Genomic DNA, 23,318 nt, shown 5'->3' on the forward strand with positions numbered 1-23,318 from the left:
AAGTGATGCGTAATAGTCCTGTCCTTTGGCACTGACTCAGCTTACAGTGTTTCAAAGTGCACCGAGAGTTTCTCAGCACCAGACAAATAAGAAAAATGTCAAGAAAAGTCTTGAAAAGAGTTAGGGGGCACAAGCATGCTACTGGATGTCCTCATTGATGCTTTCCCCATCTTACTCTATACCTTCTTCCTACAATTTACATACTTTCCCCAATATATCCTCTTCTCATTGATGCAGTGGCAATATTTTTCCCCCTTGCTCCCAACAAGGCCTTTCTAATAGTGAGCTTAAAGATAAGTTTGAAACAAAACCAGAACTAAATGTCTTTAAACAAAATAATTCAAATTATATTGTTTCTGCATATTTTCTCCTCTCTTAGATGAGAAAAAATTATGGGAAGAAATATACGACTGACTTGTATAATAAGGACAAGAGAAAGTTCTTACTTTCTGATGCTTGGCTCCACGAATATGGGCAGCATAAGCATCTGCCCCTGTACAAGACACATCACAAAGCTCACAACGCAACTGATTCTGAGTTCCACGAACAGAAGTGCTGCTGTTATTGGTGTTCTGGGAAGCTTTTAATGCTGCTTCTTTCTTTTTGTGTTTCTGGCCTTCTAAGTGTTCTTTATAAGTCTGTTTAAATAAACAATACACACACAATAACCTGTCTTCGTACTGCTTGTTCATCACTCGTGAATACGTGTAATATAGAACATAGCACAGAACATATGCTTTGTATGAGAAAATACTTCCTACATCAAACATTTCTTCCATATGACATGCTCTAAGGAATAAGCAGGCCACTTTAAGACCAAGGAATTTTCTTCACCGCCAGGATTCCACTTTTAGGTAATACAATATGGTCTTTTCTCTTCTACCTTCTCACTTCCTCAATCAAGTACTGGTCAACAGATATTACCATTGAAAGCTTAACAAGACCAGAAAACTGCATCTCTGTTGCAGTTTCCTGCACTGCATTAAATTGTTCTTGATTTTTAATTTTCCTTAAACTGCAAAACCACAGTTATTATATGTATCCAGAGAATAAAAAAAAATAAATTCAAAAGAAGGTAATGCATAAATAAAGCTGTGCTGAAAATGAAATGCAGAAGTTGCTATTTGTTCCTATACCAACAGTGGCAAACTACAGAGCAGACAGGGTAGGAAATAATGACAAATTTGCCTAAAGAGTAAGAACTGTTTCACCAGACACAAGCACTCTACATGAATTGATATCTACTTTTTATGCACTTGTACCCACCGTGAAACTAAACTGAGATGCTGGAATACAATGAAGAATAAATTTTCAGGCTTACCATTCACAAAGTTTTGAAAAAAGTATTTTCTAAGAAACTTGCTGTGCTAAAAAAGCAAATCAAATTCAAAGTTTAGAATACTTCTGGAGTCCAAAGCACAGCTGAAGAAGCTTCACTATACAAGCTAAGGGGATCTATCTTTTTGTCTTCTCATAGGACCTCTTTCTATAATAGCACACATTTTCATTTAATTGTAAAACTTTAGTAAAAGTATAGAATCAAGTCTTTAAAAATTAACAAATATTCTTAAAGGGGTCATTTTTTAGCTGAAAATATTACGACTGAAGTATGTAGCAGAATATTGTATTTATATATATATACCTGTGGTCCAGCACAGCTGATCTTACAAACATCACAGTAGTGGATCTGGGGTGGTTTGGGAGGTTGCTTCGGTTTCAGCTGCTTATTTTGGAATGGTGCCTTTTTAGTAAAGGTAGTCCCTGTCCAAGCGGCTGTTGCAGCAGCAGCAGCAGCTGCTGCCACTGCCTGTTTCTGTTGCTGCTGCTGCTGGTAATAGGATGATGCAGCTGAATACACTGCAGCTTCATAGCCAGAATAAGAGGTACCTCAAAGATCAAAATAAAATGTTACATCACTGTACATCATGTATCAATTACAAAATCCCAAAATCCACTAATTCCAAGCATATTGAATACTTGGGGGGGGGGGCAGGATATAAACAATTTATTGAGATCTTGTGATGCAGTCTGAATTTTTCTTGATGTTTCACAGCCCACAAATACATAGCGTACCACTTGTATCAGGAATATATTTGTTTTTAGACAAATCAAACATAGTTATGTTTCATATATCAAAGCATCCCTAAGGAATACGTGAAATTATGTGAAATTTTCTGTTAAGACCGAGTATGATGTAACAAGATATCTATTGGAGAGACAACAGCAGGGCACAGGCAATTCAGGAGGTTCCTGGAATGCATTGATAACTTCCTTCTCCAAGGAGAGGTGCCATGCTGGACCTTATTCTCGCCAACAAGGAGGGGCTGGTGGGGAATGCAAAGCTCAAAAGCAGCCTTGGCTGCAGTGACCCCAAAATGATGGAAATCAAGATCCTTAGGGTAGCGAGGAGGGCATGCAGCAAGATCACCACCCTGGACTTTAGGAGAGAAGACTGGCCTCTTCAGGGATCTGCTTGGTAGAGTACCATGGGATAAAGCCCTGGAGGGAAGAGGGGCCCAAGAAAGCTGGTTAATGTTCAAAGATCACTTCCTCCAAGCTTAGAAGCGATGAGCGATGCATCCCAACAAAGACAAAGTTGGGCAAAAATGCCAGGAGGCCTGCATGGATGAACAAGGAGCTGCTGGATGAAATCAAACACAAAAAGGAAGCATACAGATGGTGGAAGCAAGGATAGGCAGCCTGGGAGGATTAGAGAGAAACTACCCGAGCAGCCAGGGATTAGGTTAGGAAAGCTAAAGCCCTGACAGAATTAAATCTGGACAGGGATGTCAAGGACAACAAGAAAAGCTTCTATAAGTACATCAGTGATAAAAAGATGACCAGGAAAAATGTGGACCCTCTCCAGAAGGAAACAGGAGACCTGATTACCCAGGACATGGAGAAAGCTGAGGTACTCAATGACTTCTTTGCCTCGGTCTTCACCAGGAAGTACTCCAGCCACACTGCCCAAGTCACAGAAGGCAAAGGCAGGGACTGGGAGAATGAAGAACTGCCCGCTGTTGGAAAAGATCAGGTTCGAGACCATCTAAGGAACCTGAAGGCGCACAAGTCCAGGGCACCTGATGAGATGCATCCACAGGTGCCAAGGGAACTAAGCTAAGCTTCTATCCATCATGTTTGAGAAGTCATGGCAGTCCGGTGAAGTTCCCATGGATTGGAAAAGGGTAAACATAACCCCCATTTTTAAAAAGGGAAAAAAGGAAGACCCGGGAACCTACAGGACAGTCAGTCTCACCTCAGTACCCAGCAAGACCATGGAGCAGATCCTCCTGGAAACTATGCAAAGGCACATGGAAAACAAGGAGGTGACTGGTGACAGCCAACGTGGCTTCACCAAGAGCAAGTCATGCCTGACAAATTTGGTGGCCTTCTACAACGGGGTTACAGTGCTGACGGATGAGGGAAGAGCAACTGACCTCATCTACCTGGGACTTGTGCAAAGCTTTCGACATGGTCCTGCACAACATCCTTGTCTCTAAACCGGAAAGACATGGGTGGACCACTCTGTGGGTAAGGAATTGGCTGGATAGTCACACTCAAAGAATTGCCGTCAACGGCTCAATAGCCAAGTGGAGATTGGTGACAAGTGGATGGAAGGGATACCATGCAGAGGGACCTTGACAAGCTTGAGAGGTGGGCCCATGCAAACCTAGTGAAGTTCAACAAGGCCAAGTGCAAGGTCTTGTACCTGGGTCAGGGCAACCCCAGTATCAATAACAGCTGGGTGGAGAATGGATTGAGAGCAGCCCTGAGGAGGACGACTTGGGGGTGCTGGTGGACAAGAAGCTCAGCATGGCCCAACAATGTGTGCTTGCAAGCCCAGAAAGCCAACTGAATCCTGGGCTGCATCAAAAGAAACATGACCAGCAGGTCAAGGGAGGTGATTCTCCCCTTCTATTCTATTCTCATGAGACCTCGCCTGGAGTACTGCGTTCAGCTCTGGAGCTCCCAACATAAGGAAGACATGGACCTGGTGGAGCAAGTCCAGAGGAGAGCCACAAAGATGATCAGAGGGCTGGAGTACCTCTCCTGTGAGGAAAGGCTGAGAGAGTTGGGGTTCTTCAGCCTGGAGAAGAGAAGGCTCTGGGGAGACCTTATAGGAGCCTTCCAGTACCTAAAGGGAGCCTACAAGAAAGATGGGGACAGACTTTTTAGTAGGGCCTGTAGCGACAGGACAAGAGGGAATGGCTTTAAGCTAAAAGAGGGTAGATTTAGATTAGATATAAGGAAGAAATTCGTTACTGTGAGGGTGGTGAGACACTGGAACAGGTTGCCCAGAGAAGCTGTGGATGCCCCCTCCCTGAAAGTGTTCAAGGCCAGGTTGGATGGGGCTTTGAGCAACCTGGGCTAGTGGAAGGTGCCCCTGCCCATGGAAGGGGGGCTGGAACTAGATGATCTTTAAGGTCCCTTCCAACCCAAACCTACAGTTCTATCATTCTAAGTATTTTAATAAAAGATTTATCAAAGGCCATATAGTAAGTAGTCTTCCAGAATCAGATTTACTGTTCAAGTTCCAAAATGAAAAGGAGGACAGATGGGGGGGCGGGGGGTGGGGTGGGGTGGCGTGGTGTAGAAAAGAAAGATAAAAGACAGAATTGCTACTGCTATTACATTCTATTTCACTGATTTAAATTGTTCTAGTACAAAGAAGCTGCTTGCCTGCTAAAACCTCCGCAGCACACCCTGTCTACACACTCCTTGTTTTCTAGTATCAAAGTTGAATAAATCAAGGAAACTGGGCTTTCGCACCTTTGAGCCGGTTTTCCCATAAACTTTCTATATCTACACGTTCAACCATTTTAATCCTCTGATCAGGTTCTGTTTCAAGGAAGTCTTAAAATCCATTTTTAAACAGAAAACAAAACAGAAAGTTCAAGGTAGCTATAATATGCCAGTTGATTACTATCTGGCCATAAAGTTAACATCTTTTCATCTTTAACTACTTTTTGGATTTCTAATGTTTGAAGGAAAGTTATTTTTTATTTAGCACCCATTTTCCTCCCATTTTGGGTCAAGACAACCCAAACTTACAAGATTTATATTGGCGCGCTCCTCTCTGTCACTGCTGTTTGATGGCAGCATGCTCCCAGTTTCCCTGGGTTATATTTGTGTGGATGTTTCGTTATTTTTTCTATCCCCCATCTTTTCTCTCCAAACCTTACAGTAAGTCATAAAACACCATGCACATAATGCCAACACTTTGGATTCTCACATGTAACAAAACAGGCACGTACAAACATCAAACCTCTTTTAAAGATACATCAAAATATTTTGCCATTATTATGATTTAACTGGTTGATACTTCTCAGTAGACTAAGATGCAATTGAACACAAACTGCTAAAATTCTGAGCATTTAAATCCTCTCCTGTAACAACTGCAAAGTTCCCAGCAACTTAATACACAAAATTCTTACCAGAATAAGTAACCGCTGTTGTACTGTACGTTGCACTTTGAGTATAGGATGGAACAACAGTAGCTGCAGCTGCTACTGGCTGCACAGTAGAGGATACCGGATATATAGAAAACGTAGTTGTTGCTGGACTTGGGGTTGCAGGTTTTATAGCTGTCACTTGTCGTGTTTGCTGGGCTTGGGTATACTGAGTTGCCCCTTGGCTATATCCTGCTTTTGGAGCTAATTAGGATAGAAAATAGAAGTGTACGAATACTGACATGCTTTAGTTGAATGAAATGCAAACCATATTAAGTGATACTTAATGATATGCTGGGGAATAAACACATAACAAGTGGGTTTTGTTTTAGTTTGGTTGGGTGGGTTTTTTTTTCCTTTTTGTTTGGTGTTATTTTATTCTGTTTGGTTTTTTGGTTTTGGTTTTTTGGTTCTTTCTACAGTACCTCAGATTTATGTATTTTTAACTGTGCTGCCATGTTTTTAAACAACCTTCTTGTTCAATGGTTTTACTAGTGTACACTAAGCCTAAGAAACATTTAAACTTTCCTATTATCCCTACTTATAGTACAAAAAGTAAATAGGATTTACACATTGTAGCATTCATGATACCAATAATTAAAGTACATGCATTAAGTAACTAAAGAATAAAAAAAAAAAAGTTGTAATCTGAACCCACCACTGACTTTTAAAAGTTTGCCTAGAAGTATGTTTTGAGTGTGTTTAATAACAATCCAGACCTCAAAGATAGTTACTTATGGCAGTGTCACAATAACGTTCAAATTCTAGGTACAGCAAATTTTTCTACACATTGACAGGGATTACATGTGAAAACTAAACTAAAACCAAATCTGGATAATGTGAAATATTTAAAGATATATTTTTAAGGTAGTACGCAGACTGTGTATAATGACAGGAGTTTGAATCATGACACCCACCTGTCTGGTAGTATGATTCAGCTACTGAAGGTTGAGGCTGGGCAGCAGCAGCCACAGCTGCAGCAGTTGCTGTTGGTTGTTGATAGTATTGTTTGCTGTCATAAGCGACAGCTGGGGCGGTAGATCGAACATAAGAATAGGAATCCTAAAAATTCAAAAGAGAAAACCCAGCAAATTTCTCCTTAAATATATATCTGGAGTAATAAAGATCATTAGCAGCAGCAAAGAATTTTCTTCTATTCTACTACATTAGATATTTAAAAAATATTTAGAGACAGTATATACTAATATATGCATTAAAGAAATTAAATTTATGTTTACAGATACTTCAGGCCTGAAGACAACCCTGATGGCCTTTTTCAGACTTAATATAGGAATTAACCTCATGCTATTAAGTCACTTTCCCTTCCAAATTATTTTTGTTACCAAAAAGCAACTATTCTCACTAGTTTTTCATGACAACTGTATCAGATTACATTCCTGTAAAACATGAAGTAAAAAAACACCACAGATTTCCACAAACTACAATAAATTCACAAGTTTACAAACATGAACCTTTACTGGCTTTAAAAATCCCACAAACAACAATACTTTTCTTGGTTATATTTTTTAGAGTATGAAAGTTATACTTTTAAAGCCTTCTTTACTTTTTGGTGTATCAACTATTCCATTGGGGAACCATATCTAGTTTATAAGGGAAAGGTAAGTAGCCCACTCAAAAACTCCAGAACTCAGGAGATGGTTAGCAAGCTTAGAAAGGGAGGGCTTGGAAGGCACTATATGCACGTACATATATTCTCCCATCCTCACCATATTTATGGTAAAGTGCAGAGTTGATCAACTGAGGGGTAGCAAGGCACAAACTACATTAGCCGAAATGTACTAACGTATACGATTTCATTTGATTTCAAAGAAATATAACAATAAACCTCTTTTCCATCCAGCCTGTGTAAAGTAGAATTATTTTTCTTTAGTTTAGGGGACTCTTTTCTGCCTGAATGCATCTAATAATTGACTAGTTTAATGACCTTGTATTTATGAGTAAATGTGCTACTGGAAAGATTCCTACATTTTGATTCATTACCATACATGACAAATTACAAAAGCCATACAAAGGAATTTATAACATAGAGCAACAGTAGTCCTTTTAAACAAACAAAAATACTAATTAGAATCTAGATAATGCCTTGATAAGTTTAGGACTAAAAAAATTAAAGAATTATTACAAGGGACATAGTATTTCAGTGTCTTCTCATAGTAAATGCACATTTTAACTACGGGCCATGCCATAAGAGTTTGGTAACTCTTGCACATAAACACACCAGCCTAGAAATATCCACTAAAGACTGACTAACAAATGCTAATGTAGAAAAAAAGCTGATAAAAATACAAATAAAATTCACATTTCCAATGGGAAACTACCTGGCCATGTAAAATCCCTCATCTTTCTGCATCTAAGCTGTCTGAAACCAATGGGCTAGGGTTACTGATGTACATATATGCTTGCACTGTGTGAATCTGGACAGACAGGGAAAACTGCAATTTCTCACTCTTTCTTAAAAACTGAACAGGAGTAAACACTTATGTTAGATAAGTCCCAAGATAACCACTACAGACTGAAATCTTCCAACTGTAAAACTGATGCAGCACTCTGATTTGTATTGCTAAGTTTCTTTATTCCTGGACTGAAGAGAAATACAAGTCACTGACAGGATGTTGTTTCATATGACATTTAAGCCAGCGTAAGAATGGGAAGTTGTCTGAGGTACCATCACATCTCTCCTCACAGCCCTACACAATCCCACCTTTATCTCTTGCATTGGCATCACAACTGTGCAGAACCAAGGAAATTCTGCAGAAGTCTGTCAAATCTGTGGAAAGATGCTACTTCTTTTTTGGTTGGTTAGTTTTCTGTGGGATCCTTATCCTGAACTGACCCACCCAAATGCTGACAACTGCTAGATTCAATGCAAGGAAGTGTCAAGCAAAGGTCAGGGCTAGACGAAAACAGACAACAGTTCCCTTTTGTAGAAGCTTGTAGCCACACAAGATTAGGCAGTGGTCTCACAAAGGATACCCAAAACCTACTCAAAGGGTAGTTCCTCTCCTAGGGTAATCTTCTATCCTCTTACATTTGGTACTAGGGCTCCTGTGGCACCCAGAAATCTGACAAAGGAACTATATCTCCCACTGAAAAAAATTATTGGAACAGTTTTTTCATCTAAATCAGTTCCATGACCCAGTTTACCACATGCCACTTGAACATTTAGGCTAGCTGAGACAAATATTTCAGCAGAGGTTCACAAAATCATTTGGAGATAAATGTCAATTCATTGCTTACTGTGTGGACATCTAAATCTTAGCTCCTGCAGTACTACTGCTGATAATCCTCTATACACAGCATATGAGACTGCAGTCACTTCACATTCTATCAGTTTTAGCTACTAAGTAATTTGAGTTGCAATCAAACTGATTCATGGAAGAAAAAGATATAAATATCATCACATTCTCTTATCCAAGCAGGCCTCCTCCTTTGAACATATAATTTAAAAATCACACAAGCAATTGCTTATTTTAACACACCTGGTAATTCTGCGTAGTGACAGGTGGTGGTGGTGGTGGAGCTTCTTGTTGCCTCTGTGTATAACCATAATCTGTAGCTGTGTGCGATGTAGGATAGCCTCCATAAGCAGCAGCTGTTGCAGAGGCCGCAACAGCTACTGGAGCAGGCCTGGCTACTGCAACTGTAGCTGCTGCTGGAGCATAGGCCGCAGTAACAGTGTGTGCAGCAACTGGTGCCTGGTGGACAGTGTAGCTAGCAACTGTAGTTGGATGGGAATACGCTACACCTGAAGCTGGCTGCTGGCTATATTGGAAAAAGACAGTAAGTAAATAATTAGATTGATTCAACATACTAGCTAATGCCTAAACATTTCAAAATCACAGATTTGATTAATACCTGTCTATTCTACAAACAGACCTGGAGCAGCTATCATACATTTTAATGGCTTTTATTACCCCTCTTCCACCCCCATGAAAAAGGCTGTATCATTTTGAAGTTTCTGTGGATGCAGACATATTATGTAGGTGGTGACTTTCTTCTTAGCAAAGGGGGTGGTGGTGTGTTCCACTGCTTGAAAAGAACCCAAGTCTTTCATTTAAAATAATACAGAAGCCTTACACTATTAACTTTTCATGACCAATAAGTTTTTAAGTGTTTTAGTAGTTCTTCAATAAAACTGACATACCTGTCAAATTCAGAAAAATACTGCTTTTCTGTGAGAGCTCATTACTGACCTGCACTTGCATGATGTTTTTCAGTAAACCATATTAAAGTAATGAGATTTTAAAGACTTGCATGAAAATTAGCTGAGAACTCTTAAATTTAAGGCAAAGACACTTTAAATACACACCTCTGATAAGGGACTTTTCCCACAAAAGTTTAGAATTATAAAAGCTGGTCCCACTCACTCGTACAGAACTCTACTGCCTCACAACACAAAGCATCAAAAGAACAGTCAGTCAGATCGAGCAAGATGACTGCTACCAGAGCTCTGGCAAGCTTCCAGACACATGACGAGACTAATCTGCCTCTCTTAAATTTGCAGGTAGGACATTAATATGTGGCTATTTACTAAGAATGAGTAAATATTAACAGTGGAAATAAAAAAAATATGGCTTCAAAGGCTTAATTATTTGAACTGAAACTAATATTATTGTCCTATATTGATCTATAACTGTGCATTATGATTAAAAGCCTACAATAGTTATTTTTATTTTTAAACAAATAAACTGGCAAAATATCACTATCTGGAACACTGATATGAAATGGGGATTGAGTGACTATTCTGAAATTTTTAGTACACTTCCAGCACTGCTTTTCAATAATATTTAAGAATGTCTATACCACTATAAAAATATAATTCAAAACCAATTCCATGCCTATTAGAGAAGGCAGCATCCCCTATTTTTTAGAAGTAAATAGAAAAATTAAATCTCACTTGAAGCAAACATACTCAGTGGCAAAGTGGAACTGCAGCATGGTTATGCTCAAAACCAAAAGGAACAAGAAGTTATAGTATTTTTTTTCCTAAAGACTACAATATTCTCTCTGACATAACTACCAGAAACAAAGCACCTTTTAATTATAGATACTATTATTTTTGCAAAAGACTTTTCCATAACTCCCTTGTATTTAGTAATTTTTTATTTATTTATTTATTAAGAAAAACTGATTTTGTCAATTACAGCAGAACCCATTAACTTTAATATATTTAAAAAAAATAATAAAATTCCTACAGCAGAAACACACAGAGAAAATATTTGATTTACATGCCTGGACTCCACCTTCTTCCCATCTTAAGCCCCTGATTGCTTAAAAGACCACTTGCATTCCATCCAAACTTAATTAAGCTGTGAGTTGTACTCACAATTATGTTTCATTTTATTTTCAGCTTCTTAACATAACAGTGGAAGGAAAAGACCTGAGCCATTCTGGTGTAGCTCCCACCACTGCTCGAAACAATTCCTCCTACTTGATGTATATAGGCAGTTTCTCTGTTTTGTCAGTTTAAGATGAGAAATTAGACTCCACCAGAAAATTCAGGAAGATTATTTTATGATGGTAAAAGTCAATGACAATCTATAAAATTAGGCTGCATTATCTACATATCTAACAGTACAGAGGTGTAAAATATTAAAAAGTTCTGAGGTAATTCACATTATCGTATGCATCTACTAAAAATACATTAAATTGAGAAAACAGACAGCAGACTATTTAACTCTGACTGCACTTGAACACATCAACAATCTAATACTGCCAACAAGGAAAATCTTGCTCCATCCTATTCCCACTCTTATACATCCCACCTCCCATATACTAAACTTGGCTATGCCATCCTATTCAATCCCTAGTGCTAGTTCTGCTACTTGTCAAGCTATTAAGTGCACTGATTTAACTCATTAATCTAGCAGAAAACTGAGATTTTTTTTTTCCTGGGCTCATTTTCTAACATGGTAGAAGCGTTACAAACATTGGAGCTCGTAAAACAGTCTGCTGAGTGCCAGACCCCACATAAATTATATGTATGGAAGTAGGGGGGGGGGGGAATGGGAGGGAGAGAAAGAACAGAGACCTGTCCAGGAAGCATTAATTTGGCTCTTCATGTTTCATGAAACCATGCTTAAGTTACTATTAGAAAATACAATACAGTGTTCACAACACACTATGAGGTAATAATATCAGTCAGTTTATCAAAGAAAATGCTTTTGTTCTCAGAACATATATGATTAAGTCTGCCTGACAGTTTTCAGTATTTAATATTGTGAAGAGATTGTGATCATTATGAGCAGGACTATTAAGATTCTGCTACAGTTTCATTTCTTCTGTGCTATTTTTGTATCAAACTTCCTTATCATGGTATAAAATTAACAGTCCAAATACTTTGATTTCTAAGGCTAATTAGTTCTATGACCACGTTTACGTTAGCAAATCTGTTCCCCTTGCTTCTGCAACATCATGCAGAGCTAGTGACCAAGTTTGCAAGACTACAAGAAAAATATTCTAGAATTGACTCCTCCTTCCTTTTTAAAAGTTATGGTACAGAAATTCACAGACACATATTTCCTAAATTTATGATGTTTCTTTTTCTCCCCCGGTCTTACTGAGAAACTCTTAACATTATGACCAGACACTTTCATGTAAGTAATTTATATCAAAAGATTTTTGTGACGACTTCATTTAACTTACAAGAGTTTTTAATCCTGGTTTGGTGATTAGTGCCTCATCATATTTGCTGAGATGAACTTACCTCCTCCCAGACTAATTTTGCAAGACTCCCTATTCCACTGATCTTTCTTGCAGTTGTTCTTTGCATCTATCCTAGTATTATGTATTCTTCCTTCCTTACTACAGATGGCAAGAACTGTATGCATCATTTCAGATGACGTTTCAGCTGTGGTACACACACTGCTTTCTTTCCAAACAGTCTACCTTCCTCAGAGCAGCTTCTTGTATTGACAATATTTTCCTTGCATCAAATATCACAATACACCATACTAATATAAATACTAAAGTAAGGCTCAAGACCAATCCCCAGGGTACTCCACTGCAATTATTCCTATTTGATAATCACTCTTTAATTCTACTAACTGTTCCTATCAGCTCCTTCTCTACAATCCTTTTACTACCTCTACCTTAAGTAATAATTTTCCATACTGCATCACATCAAGTATTTAAACTTAGTCCCAATAAATAAGACTCCAAACGACTTAGGAATCTGGTCAAGTTATCAAAGCAACAATGAAATACAGTATGTCAGCTGAGCTATGGTAACAAACCACATGCGTGTTCTTCATCACAACAAAGAAAGTAATTCAGTTTAGCTTAATCCCCAACGCAGTGAGAAAAAAGTTGAACCAAATTACAAGCAAAGAAGCTGATTGACCTGGCAACTTAGCAAGTTTTCTTTGTAGGTTAATTCTTTCCCAAAATAAATTCTAATATCCTTATTAGCATCTTTGAGTTCAAGGAATTCTAGCGCTCTTCATATGAAAAGATAAAAAGATACACAGTCCAACTAGCTTTACTGACTAGGCAGAGCTTAAAAATCACAGAATAATTTAGGCTGAAACAAAGATTTGGAGGTCATCTGTTCAAACCCTGTGCTCAGAGCACAGCTAATTTTGAAGTTACATTCGGTTTCTCAGGGCTTTGTGCCCAGTCGGGTTCTAGCCATTTCCAAGAATGGAGATTGCAAGACTGCTCTAGACAACCTGTTCCGGTGTCTGAGCACTCTCAAGATTTTTTCCCTTAGTTTAGAAAAGATTCAGTTTCAAAAGCAAATGAGTTCTAGAGAAACATTTACTTAAAGCAAACTCAGTTTGTGAACATTCAATTCAAAGTAACTTCATATTACAATTCTTACGGTGTTTTAACTTACTATCAAAATAAACACTGATCTTTGATTTAAGAAGTTACAGGCAAAGGACTTGGAAGCTTCAAATCTTACTCTGCTGTATTGCTCTAATAATAACTCTTCTGCCCGAGATTTTCATTTTAAAAGAATACATTTTATTCATACCACACCTATTTCTTGAGCTTATCATAACAGTAACAGTGCTTCCCCACCAAGCTCACTTTAGTTTCTATTTTCTAGTAACACCACACATTCTTCAATACTCATCATCTGGCTCAGATTTCTATTTCACTGTGTTTTCACTATCCCAGCCACAGCCAGTTTACAGTCTACATGTTGCACTCAACTGTTCTGCTCCACATTCTGTAGATGTATGTTTCAGTCAATTACAGAAGGTCATTTCCAGCACTTTACCTAATGTTTTTTTGTCTCTCCCTACCTGCCCTCAACTGCTACATTCATATCCCTATTTCCCCATGCTTTTTGCTTCCTCCTCCCAAATAAGCTTGCTTCTATTCAGAAGTTTTACACTCCAGCATATACCTAGCTTACTCTTATCTTCCACATCTTATCTAAGGAACCTCAAGATCAAGAGAATTAATTCTTTACACACAATTATTGTACTACAGTGCACAAAAAAAGTATTTTTGTAAAACACCTTTGACTCAAATCTTTGAATAACAACTATACGAATTTCTACTGACATTAATTAATGATGGAAAACACTAATCTTTCTGATGCATTAGTATCAGAAAAAGTACCACATATTATGAAATATCACTATGATATTAAACCTTCTAGATAAGACTGACTGCAGTGAGCTGTGACTGTGTATCTTTCTCCACTCTAACCTCCAATTCCATGTCAACCTGAATTTCTGGGGAGCAAAGGGCCACACTGGCTCACAATCTTGCAGAATTCATCCCAGAGCAAAGGCCACAGCAAAAATTAGCCTTGTCCACATTGCTGTCTGGTATAAGAAACTCCTTTCACCAAGTGAAATGAAGTTTTCCCAAGACAGGTGCATGTTTTGTGTTGATACATTACAAGCTGGACATAAGACTAACACTGAAGCTACTTTCATGGTATCAATGTTTAATATTGCTGTGTACACTCAGAACTGTGATTTTGAAACAATAACACATGTAAAAATCTTTTTCCCATTTGCAAATTCTAAGTCCCCATTCCAAAATACTAAGGTATCAAAGTTATTAAGATCTCCCTGCCCGATTCTACACCACAAATTAAGCTATAGTATAGCTTATAAAATTAATTAAACTATAGTATAGCTTTTTTAAAAAGTATAAGTCTAGGTAGATATTTAGCTTGGAAAAGTCCAGCCTGAATACTTACATTTGGTTAAGTTGTATTAAAGCATCAGCAACAAAAAGTCCACACCCTGAGAACAAGCTCTGAAAAAGAATGTGTTAGCCATCACTACTCCACATTAGTTATTAAAATAACTAGATTATTTCATATTTCTGTTAGTAATTTTTGTTCCCCTTTTCAAAACCCCAAATATTCAAGAAGCAATTAAAAAAATCTTTTTTGAACTGCACAAAGATCTTCAACAAGGAAACTGTAGCAGTGTTTGTTATACAGAAAAAGAAATATGAGCTTCCAGAGTGAAAAAAAGATGGCAGTACACCTAAAATGATTTTAAGTCAGAAGCTGGCTAGGAGGCAGAAAGTGCCGATCAATAGGAATTAACGAAGTATTGGTGTCCACTTCACAAAACATTGTTCTCCAGTTCCAAAACCATACAGGTTTGCCTAATTTAGCTATTTTATATAGGTCTGCAAATGGGCAACATTCATTCACACACACAAAAAAAGCAGCTTAGGTGAGAACCTGTATTATTATTAGATCTAAAATAGCAGAATCCTTACTTGTTACTTTAATATAGTGACACTGATAGAGGGTCTGGATTTCCTGGGATTTATCAGCCCAAGACTGACAAAGAATTAAGAGTATTTGAATTTGAGAAACAAATACTAAATTATCTTCTGGAGAACGCTTTGCTTTTGTCCTTTTTCATTTCCAGCTATTGGCCTTTTCTAGTAAAAAAGTGTTGAGGTATTTTTGTAAACAAAAAAACCCCCAAAAAAAACGGTAGAAAGCTTTCTTTATTGCACATTAACAATATCAAGAAAATGCAACGCTTTCATATAATGCTATCTATTTTGTCAGGTAATAAATTCAGGTGACTTAAAATTATAATATATTTTATTTTTCACATTAGGATATCTGTGCAGTCATGCATTAAGAAACTTAAGGTATCTAGCAACTATTGTCAGAGGAATACACTTTCAGAAAAACACAGTCTATTTCCATATAAGATATATAGAACATAAAAGGTATATATAGAGGAAAGCACACAGAAGATTCCCTATAAGCCTTGCTTTTCATCACACTGACTGATTTAATTTAAAAACAAAAATTAATTGTAATTAATGTGCACATAAGCCAAAGGAATACAAAAATGCTGATCTCCAGCATATCTCTGTACTAACAATCACCACACACATTAACACTACTACTATTTCAGCTCTGTTTAGGGTGATGAACACTGAAAATTCTCTTCCTAGAGGTAAAGGACATTTATTTTTCTTTTTTAGTTTTCTGAAGAGTGCTATTTTGATATAGAGTTACAATCAGGACTAAAACCAATTTTGTCTCTACCCAAATTACCAGCTGCCTCAGAAATGACAACTTCTAAAACATATTTCTTGCAGGTTTTTTTGCATGCAAATGCAGAAGTGATTTTCAGGCTAACTTAGCATAACACTTAAGCTACTCTTAAAAATAATTTTTAAAATACAAATATCTTGAACTAAAAAAAAACAACAATCAAACACCCCACACAAACAAAGTTTTATTTCTCTAACTGTAACTTTTAGGAATATTCGAACGTTTCAGCATTAAGGAAACTATATTTGTTGAGACCTAACTGCTAGATTTCTCAAAGTTTCATAGACTACTCTATTAGTCAGAATAGCAAAACATACAATTCTGCAGTTTTTCTTTCAAGGATATGAAGACTGAAACAAGTATGACCTAACTCTCCAAAAACTGAAAGAAGCACTACAAACTGCTGCTTCCTCAGTTTCTAACCTAGAAAGAGACACTACTGAGTAACTGGTCAGATGAAGTTTCAGGTGTGTTAATGGAACCTGGGCAAAGTAAAAACAAAATAATAATTTAAAAAAAAAAATCAAATGAGCTTTTTTCTCCTAAACCACACTTGACAATAAACAGCCTAAAATGATTAAATGAAATATCGCACTACGGTAAGTTGCATTTTAGAAGACTTATGTTTTTCTATAGCCTGTCACTCAATAAAGGCATAAAACTTTGAAGACTGAATTTATATTTTTAGAACTTTAATGAAAATTATTGTTTCCTATTATTAGTACCCTGTGAACAGAACATTGTTTATAATACAATTCACTAAACCCGAAGGCATGCACATGTGCAGTCCTCTTGAATTCTGTTAAATTTTAACAGTTCCTGGTAACATATTCTATGGTTTAACTACACACAGCCTAAAAAGACATTTATCTCTAGTAATTTTGAGTTTCCCTTCCTCTTCCTTGTTTCTAGTAACATCTTTGCATCATTCAATTAAAACCAAAAAAATACCGATTTCTAATGGATAGCTAAACCATATACTATCAATAACTCACCTCAAAGACAAATATCCTCATGTTTTCAATACACCCTTACTGCTTTGTTCACCTTCACATTTAGTCTCACTACCTGATTGATATCCAATCAAATTCTGCAATGTTTTCCTCACTGTACATCACAACATAACTGCAAATGCCTGTAACAGTGATGCAATATATGCTCTGTATCTACCTCTCTTTACTCAGTTGCACACAATGGACAGCTCAATGCTTATAATACTTCCTTCATTACCAAAACCAGACTTGAATAAAATCAGTGTTAACAGCTTTGTTCACAATGATAACACGAGACAAAAAGAACTGAGCTCGAGATGTTACATCGGCTGGAAAAAGTACCAACTACTAACATTTTCCCTGTCAAAATCACAGAATCAAATAATGGCTGAGGTTGAAAGGGACCTCTGGAGATCATCTGGTCCAACCCACCTGCCTAAGCAGGGCCACCTAGAGCCAGTTGCCCAGGACCATGTCCAGACAGCTTCTGACTATCTCCAAGGAGGAAGATTCCAAAAGTTCCCTGGGCAAGCGAGCAGCTGCGTGGTCCTTAGTTGCTGGCTGGGGTTAAACCATGACAGTGAGGTACTTTTTCTCCCCACCATTAGTCAACTGCAATACTGGCATACAGCCCATGTTAACAAACCCTGAGCCCCTTGTTACCTTTGTAATGTTGGCATATCTCCTTTGAGAGCGGGACCTCACCGACTTGAAAATAAGCCTATGAAAATCTTTTTTATCAACAGCAGTAACTTACTAGAGGCTTCTTGCATACATTAAATAAGCTAGACTAGCATGTTTAAGACGGCACTTTAACATAGATTGGAACAAAGGAGAATCAGCATCATGCAGCTCAACCCTATTCAGTGAAGTCCCTTTTGCATATCCTTTAAGATGGGATGCAACTCAAGAGATCATAATTTTCATAAAATTCACAGAAATAAAGCATTTGGAACTTTTATACTATGATATATGTACATCCATCCTATGATAAAACCATAATTACTTTCATTCCCCATGCATTTTAAAATGGGGTATATATAACACAATACCGTAAGATGAATAAATGTTTTTCTTAAGTTTAAGTCTAGTGGCACATTTTCAGTTCAGAATAAGCCTGAAGTCCTACTCACTATTATTGTCCCTATCTTCCTGTTGTCCACCAGTACAAGTCCAAATTATGTTTAGTAATACTTTAAGCTTGGGCTAGTAGGCCTGTGTGGATTATAGCCTTAACATCTCTGAAAGACTGAATACTTTTGTAACCAGTATCTAGTTGAAGAAGAGGTAACTGGGGCAGACACAGAAGACAGAAGTTAATTACAAGTACTAGCAAATGTGAAAAAACACTCCACCCCCAAACAATTCTCAATAGCCAACTTATCCATCCACAGCACTTCACCTTCCTTTGCTGTTCTGCACCAGTCTCAAATATCCCATAAAATTGTGCATTGTACTTGAATGCCTAACTAGCTATAGTTGCAAGAATTCACTTCCATATGGCTGCCTAGAACTCACAGGCACTGTGATTGGCTCTGGACCCTAACTACTACAATTGCCTTTGTCTGTGAAGGCTCACCTCAGTAATATTCATGCTATTTGATAGCAATTCAAAGTTAACAAATCACTCCTAACTACCCAAGAATCTCCTGTCTGTGACCTACCTCATTAGAGCAGGGACACAATGTGAACATCACTAAGATGAAACTCAGACACTCAAAGATTCTTTATCTTCTTAACAGAAACCAAAACCTTAACACAAGGTTAATTAAGACCACCACATTTGCACACACTTCTCCATCCAAACATTTCTCAACATCCCCATCTCTCCATCAGCATCCCCACATTTCAGTCAGCCAACTTTAAAATAAAAGCATAACTATATGCCTCTTCTCCAGCACTGAATCAAGAATGCTAATATTTTTTACACATAAGGACAAGCCTATATTAAGTTGCTCATTTCAAACTGAATACACGCACAGTGGTTCAGGTGCCCTACAGAGCGCACATGCGCACACACACATTAGAAGACTAGTAACACCAAATTCCACATTTATTTCAGGCTCCTAAATAGATCGACTAATACAGTTAACTAAGTAACATGAGGTTTGCATTGCACACAGGTTTATAACCTTAGGACCCAATACCACCACTAGCAGAAAGTACAAAAGTATTGCAACATTCAGAGAAATTTCCTGTATCGTTATTTGCATAATTTAATGCTTCTCTCATTAAGTCATGATGTTATTACCAGGTAGTGCACAAAGAATTTTGAATGAGTGGAGCAGCAGGAAATTTTATGCAGTGACAACACTGAAAGGAACAAGAATGCTTCTAATCCATTATTTACGGGTTTAAAAAGCACTTAACTCTTGCTACCTTTGATTAAATATGAAACAAGTTAAGATTTTAGGTGTATTTTATGAAAACTAATATTTATGAACCAATAAAAACAGACATCTATTCCCCTTCTTATCTGGTCAATTCAGGGAACTATACTGCTTATGCTGTTACAACAGTAAATACATTATCAACTCCTGCACACACTACTTATTAATTCAAGATCTAACATCTGAGCAGCTACCAATCTGGCCTTTCTAACTGCTTCAAATATCAGTATTTAGTATTAAAACTATATTACTTGGACAAATTTTAATTTATCCTTCATGTGAAGGATGAGGGAGTATTTAAATTATCCACCATAGCCACACATAAACTAGAATCACAGGAAGACACAGTGATTTCTATGCCAATAATAGCATCATCTTTTCAATTGTTGATTTTAAGAAGCTATTTCCTTGAACCCAATAGTTCTAATACATTGTCCCTTCACTACTACTAATGCAAATTAGAATATTGTCATTTTGAGAAACTGGAATTCCAACAGGGTTTATACTGGTCTACAAGTCTAGATTTAAATACAGGAAACCTTTACTACAAGCACCTTTCAAATATTTAGTTAGTATAGCAGATTTTTCTCCTTTGAAATTATCTATCAGAAACTAGACTCTCTTCTTTCTGATGCAAAGTTGTTTTGGGGTTTTATTTCTGCATGACTCCAGCTAAAGATTTAACAGTTTCATACTTTGAGATATTCCAAGAAAGGCTTATATCCTAAAAAGAAGTGCACAGATTTTTTGCACTTAGCTGAAGTGCTGAAATTGACAGCATTCTATATGTTATCATTAGGGAGTACTGACAGATTCCTTTACAGTTGGAGCCTAAAGTCCTCCCAGTGCATCAGAATTTTTAACAGCCTTTTTGTCAAGAGAGAACCAAAAAAAATTTGACTAATGTTTTTTATTATGAAAGTTTCTGTTACTTGCTATAAAAACTACAGCACTAGGACTTCTAAATGGCATACATCAAAAACCTAAGGTCTTCAGTTTCAAGTGTCTGATTTGCCCTCCTAAAACAACTTGCTATTTTGAGTAACTCTTTTAAAATCCATGGATTAGTCCTGTGGCCATAATTTTTTTGTTGTTGTTGTAGATTTATGAGACTCACTCACATATTAACTATGCAGATAAACATCCATTCGTATTCTCTATTATCCTAGTTTCTAACGACATAGGATTTTTTTTTGTTCTATGAACTGTTACTTTGAATACTGGTAACAATCTTAGAGGACTTGTTGCAATAATAAATCTTTTATTATATATACCCTGCCACCACCATCTCTTTTGCAAATATACTGGAGTGGAATATACATTTTGTAGCACTCCGTAAACAAGCTACTAAGGACCTGCCAAATCTGCTCCATGAAGGTAAGCTCCCTTTTAGACATTTTAAGAGACTCCTGTGTTTTCTGCTCAACTTATTAAATTAATTCTTGTGAAAGGACTGCTTCGACACCAATTACTTTGTCTCTTCACTTTCAGATGCAGCAAATATACAAACCATTTACAGGATGCAGTCTTTTACTGATACGCAAATAGAATAGTATCTTGCGCTTATGACAGCAAAGGAAAAAAAGTGCCTTTCAATCTGTTTTTCCATTTTCTCAAGAACACATTTAGGATTAACTACTGAAACAGTTTTGAACTTGAAATTTATTCCAATTATACGTTTTTATATTGCAATTCAAAAGGAAATTTCAAATGAGTTGTTCAGTTTCTTAAGCCTACAGATCACCTCAGTTCCGCAATAAAAGGAATAATTTTCAAAAATTAGTCTCCACTTCAAAATTGCAGATGTACAGATCTCAGTTTATTTTTCACTTAAAGACTGTTTATTTACTTAAAAAAAAAAAAAAAATCCTCTATGCTATTTAGAAACTCCTTCATACCCCATGATGAACCAGTTTCAAATTTCACTATAACTGTCAAGTAAAACATAAACATACTGTGAGCACCTAATCTTAAAAGAACAAGATGACAGGTGAAGTTTAATTCTCTCCTTTAACTGTTATACATTAGAGTAAATGAAAATTTATGCACTTTATGTCCATTTCCAGGAAAGAACAGATAGAAAGAATAGATTGGGAGTCATTCCAAGACCCCCATGAAACTATATATTCCTGAAACTGTCAGGTATGCATTTTTTTATTAGCTAGTTAACAGTAGCACACATCTGCATTCATTTGTTAATAACCCCTCAGATATTTTCTTTATTCTTCTGTTTTTCCCATTAACCAAGACTTAGGAGTCAAGGAAAGTCTTTATTACAGATTTATGAAACAAATAATTTAGATTAAAATGTGGACTTCAAGGTGCTACTCCAATAAAACCCAAAAATGTGAAGATGTTCCCTGACTGTATCTGGGTTTTGCCAAATTAATAATTTGATTTCAGAAAAAGTGAGATAACAGATGCTAACAATTACTTTTTAAACACACTGATACACAATTTGGATGCACAAAGAGTACAAAGATACAAAGGTTTAAGGCAGTATGTCTATACAAGATGTACAGTTACAAGTCCCTGAGCTCCACTATAAGACTTGCTCCTGGTCTTAGATATCCAAGTAGGAAATCTTTTTAAAAGGTGTGTGGCCCTGAAAGTGCCTTCTCTACTTTCTGAGACACATTACTTATAACATTGCTTCAGTGGAATGAGACAGTCGCCTGTATTTTCTGGTGCTTCAGCTCTTCCCTTATCCATCCAGTCTCCCGTAGGTCGGGTTGGTGTAATTTTAACCTATGTTAAAAAATTCCATTCTCCCACGCTGACGCAGGGGGGGTAAAGACTTGGGGAGCAAGCCCCATCTTCGCTGAAGATGAAGGGCCCAGGAGCAGCAGATAGTAATTCGCTGGTGTTGTTGACTGCAAGTGGCCATTTTAATTTAAGGGCCTTGGGACCTGATGCTGCCGCTGATTCTCCTCCTCCTCCGTAGTGCCCGGCTCCACCTCCCCACCACTAGGGATACAGGGAGGCCCTTACCAAGAAGATAAGGAAACATACCCGCGGGCAGGGCAGACCAGCAGAAGTGTCCCAAACACAACCACTCCGGAGGAGCGGGGCGCAGGAGAGACCCCACACACGGGGCGGGGGGTGGGAGCAGTCCCGAGCATTCACCCCGAGGGGGCGGGGAGATCCCGGTCAGGGACACGGGGCCGAAGGCGAAGAGGGGAGGGGTGGTTCCGGGCCCAGACAGAGGGAGAGGAGGGGCGGGAGGGGTCGCGGTGTTTACCTATACTGGGCAGCAGCCCCACTATGGGTGAAACCAAAGTAGTTGCCGGTGGCCATTTTGGCATCTTCTCCCAGCCGGCTGGGCACTGTGGCGACGATAACCAAGAGGCGGCGGCAGCGGCGGTGATCGGGGCCATGACAGGAGACCCGACGGGGGGTGGTGGTGGTGGTGGAAACAACAACAGACAGACAAGAGACAGAAAGCGCGCGAGCGCCAGGTCAGATATGGCGCCTCAGGACCCCCGTTCATCCGCTCCACGCGCAGGCCGCATCCCCTCCTCCTCACCGCCGCCCCCACGCGCACAAACACACATAAACACCGAGCGCCGTTACTTACCATAAGTGAACGAAACTACCGGGCATATAGGAATCATGAGTCCAAACTGACAGTGATAATGGCGGCTGAACTCTCAACTCTCTCCCACTCCTCCCCGCTGCGCTCGCTCCCTTCCCCCCCCACCGGCGACTACGATGGACTGCGGCTGGACCCGTGCGCACGCGCAAGACGTTTCAGAGGCTACTGGGAGTTGTAGTCTGGCCCATAACTACATACCCTTCCCCCATCCGTAGAATACTGCGCTTACTGCCGTGGAAGCTGCCACCACGCTTGAGGCGCGAATCCTCATATGCGCATGCGCGGACTGTGCAAAGGCTCTTGGGACCTGTAGTTCTCCCTCCCTGAGGCCTAGGCGCGCGAGAGAGCTGCTCTTAGAGGACTGTC

The 23,318-nt window shown here is 38.3% G+C and overlaps 1 protein-coding gene and 1 non-coding gene across 9 annotated transcripts in view; both read right to left on the reverse strand.

The window, feature by feature from the left end:
- Nucleotides 1–23,077, reverse strand: part of LOC130141964 (zinc finger RNA-binding protein) — a 46,369-nt gene extending 23,292 nt beyond the window's left edge. For 6 of the 8 annotated variants that reach the window (XM_056323309.1, XM_056323308.1, XM_056323313.1 and 3 more), the window contains exons 1-7: nt 22,935–23,077; nt 22,599–22,683; nt 8,951–9,233; nt 6,368–6,512; nt 5,436–5,654; nt 1,643–1,887; nt 447–638 (exon numbers count right to left, since the gene is read on the reverse strand). In XM_056323309.1, coding sequence (XP_056179284.1) covers nt 447–638; nt 1,643–1,887; nt 5,436–5,654; nt 6,368–6,512; nt 8,951–9,233; nt 22,599–22,683; nt 22,935–22,971 — 1,206 coding nt within the window. In that variant the 5' untranslated portion in view covers nt 22,972–23,077. The remainder of the gene's footprint in view (nt 1–446; nt 639–1,642; nt 1,888–5,435; nt 5,655–6,367; nt 6,513–8,950; nt 9,234–22,598; nt 22,684–22,934) is intronic. The other 2 variants (XM_056323312.1, XM_056323310.1) reach the window with 2 other exon arrangements.
- LOC130142168 (small nucleolar RNA SNORA66) lies at nt 11,777–11,912 on the reverse strand. Its single transcript, XR_008819319.1, has one exon. It is a non-coding gene; the product is annotated as a small nucleolar RNA SNORA66 (small nucleolar RNA).
- Nucleotides 23,078–23,318: the final 241 nt, after the last annotated feature.

This window comes from Falco biarmicus, chromosome W, assembly GCF_023638135.1.
Source record: "Falco biarmicus isolate bFalBia1 chromosome W, bFalBia1.pri, whole genome shotgun sequence".
In the NCBI taxonomy this organism is placed as follows: domain Eukaryota; kingdom Metazoa; phylum Chordata; class Aves; order Falconiformes; family Falconidae; genus Falco; species Falco biarmicus.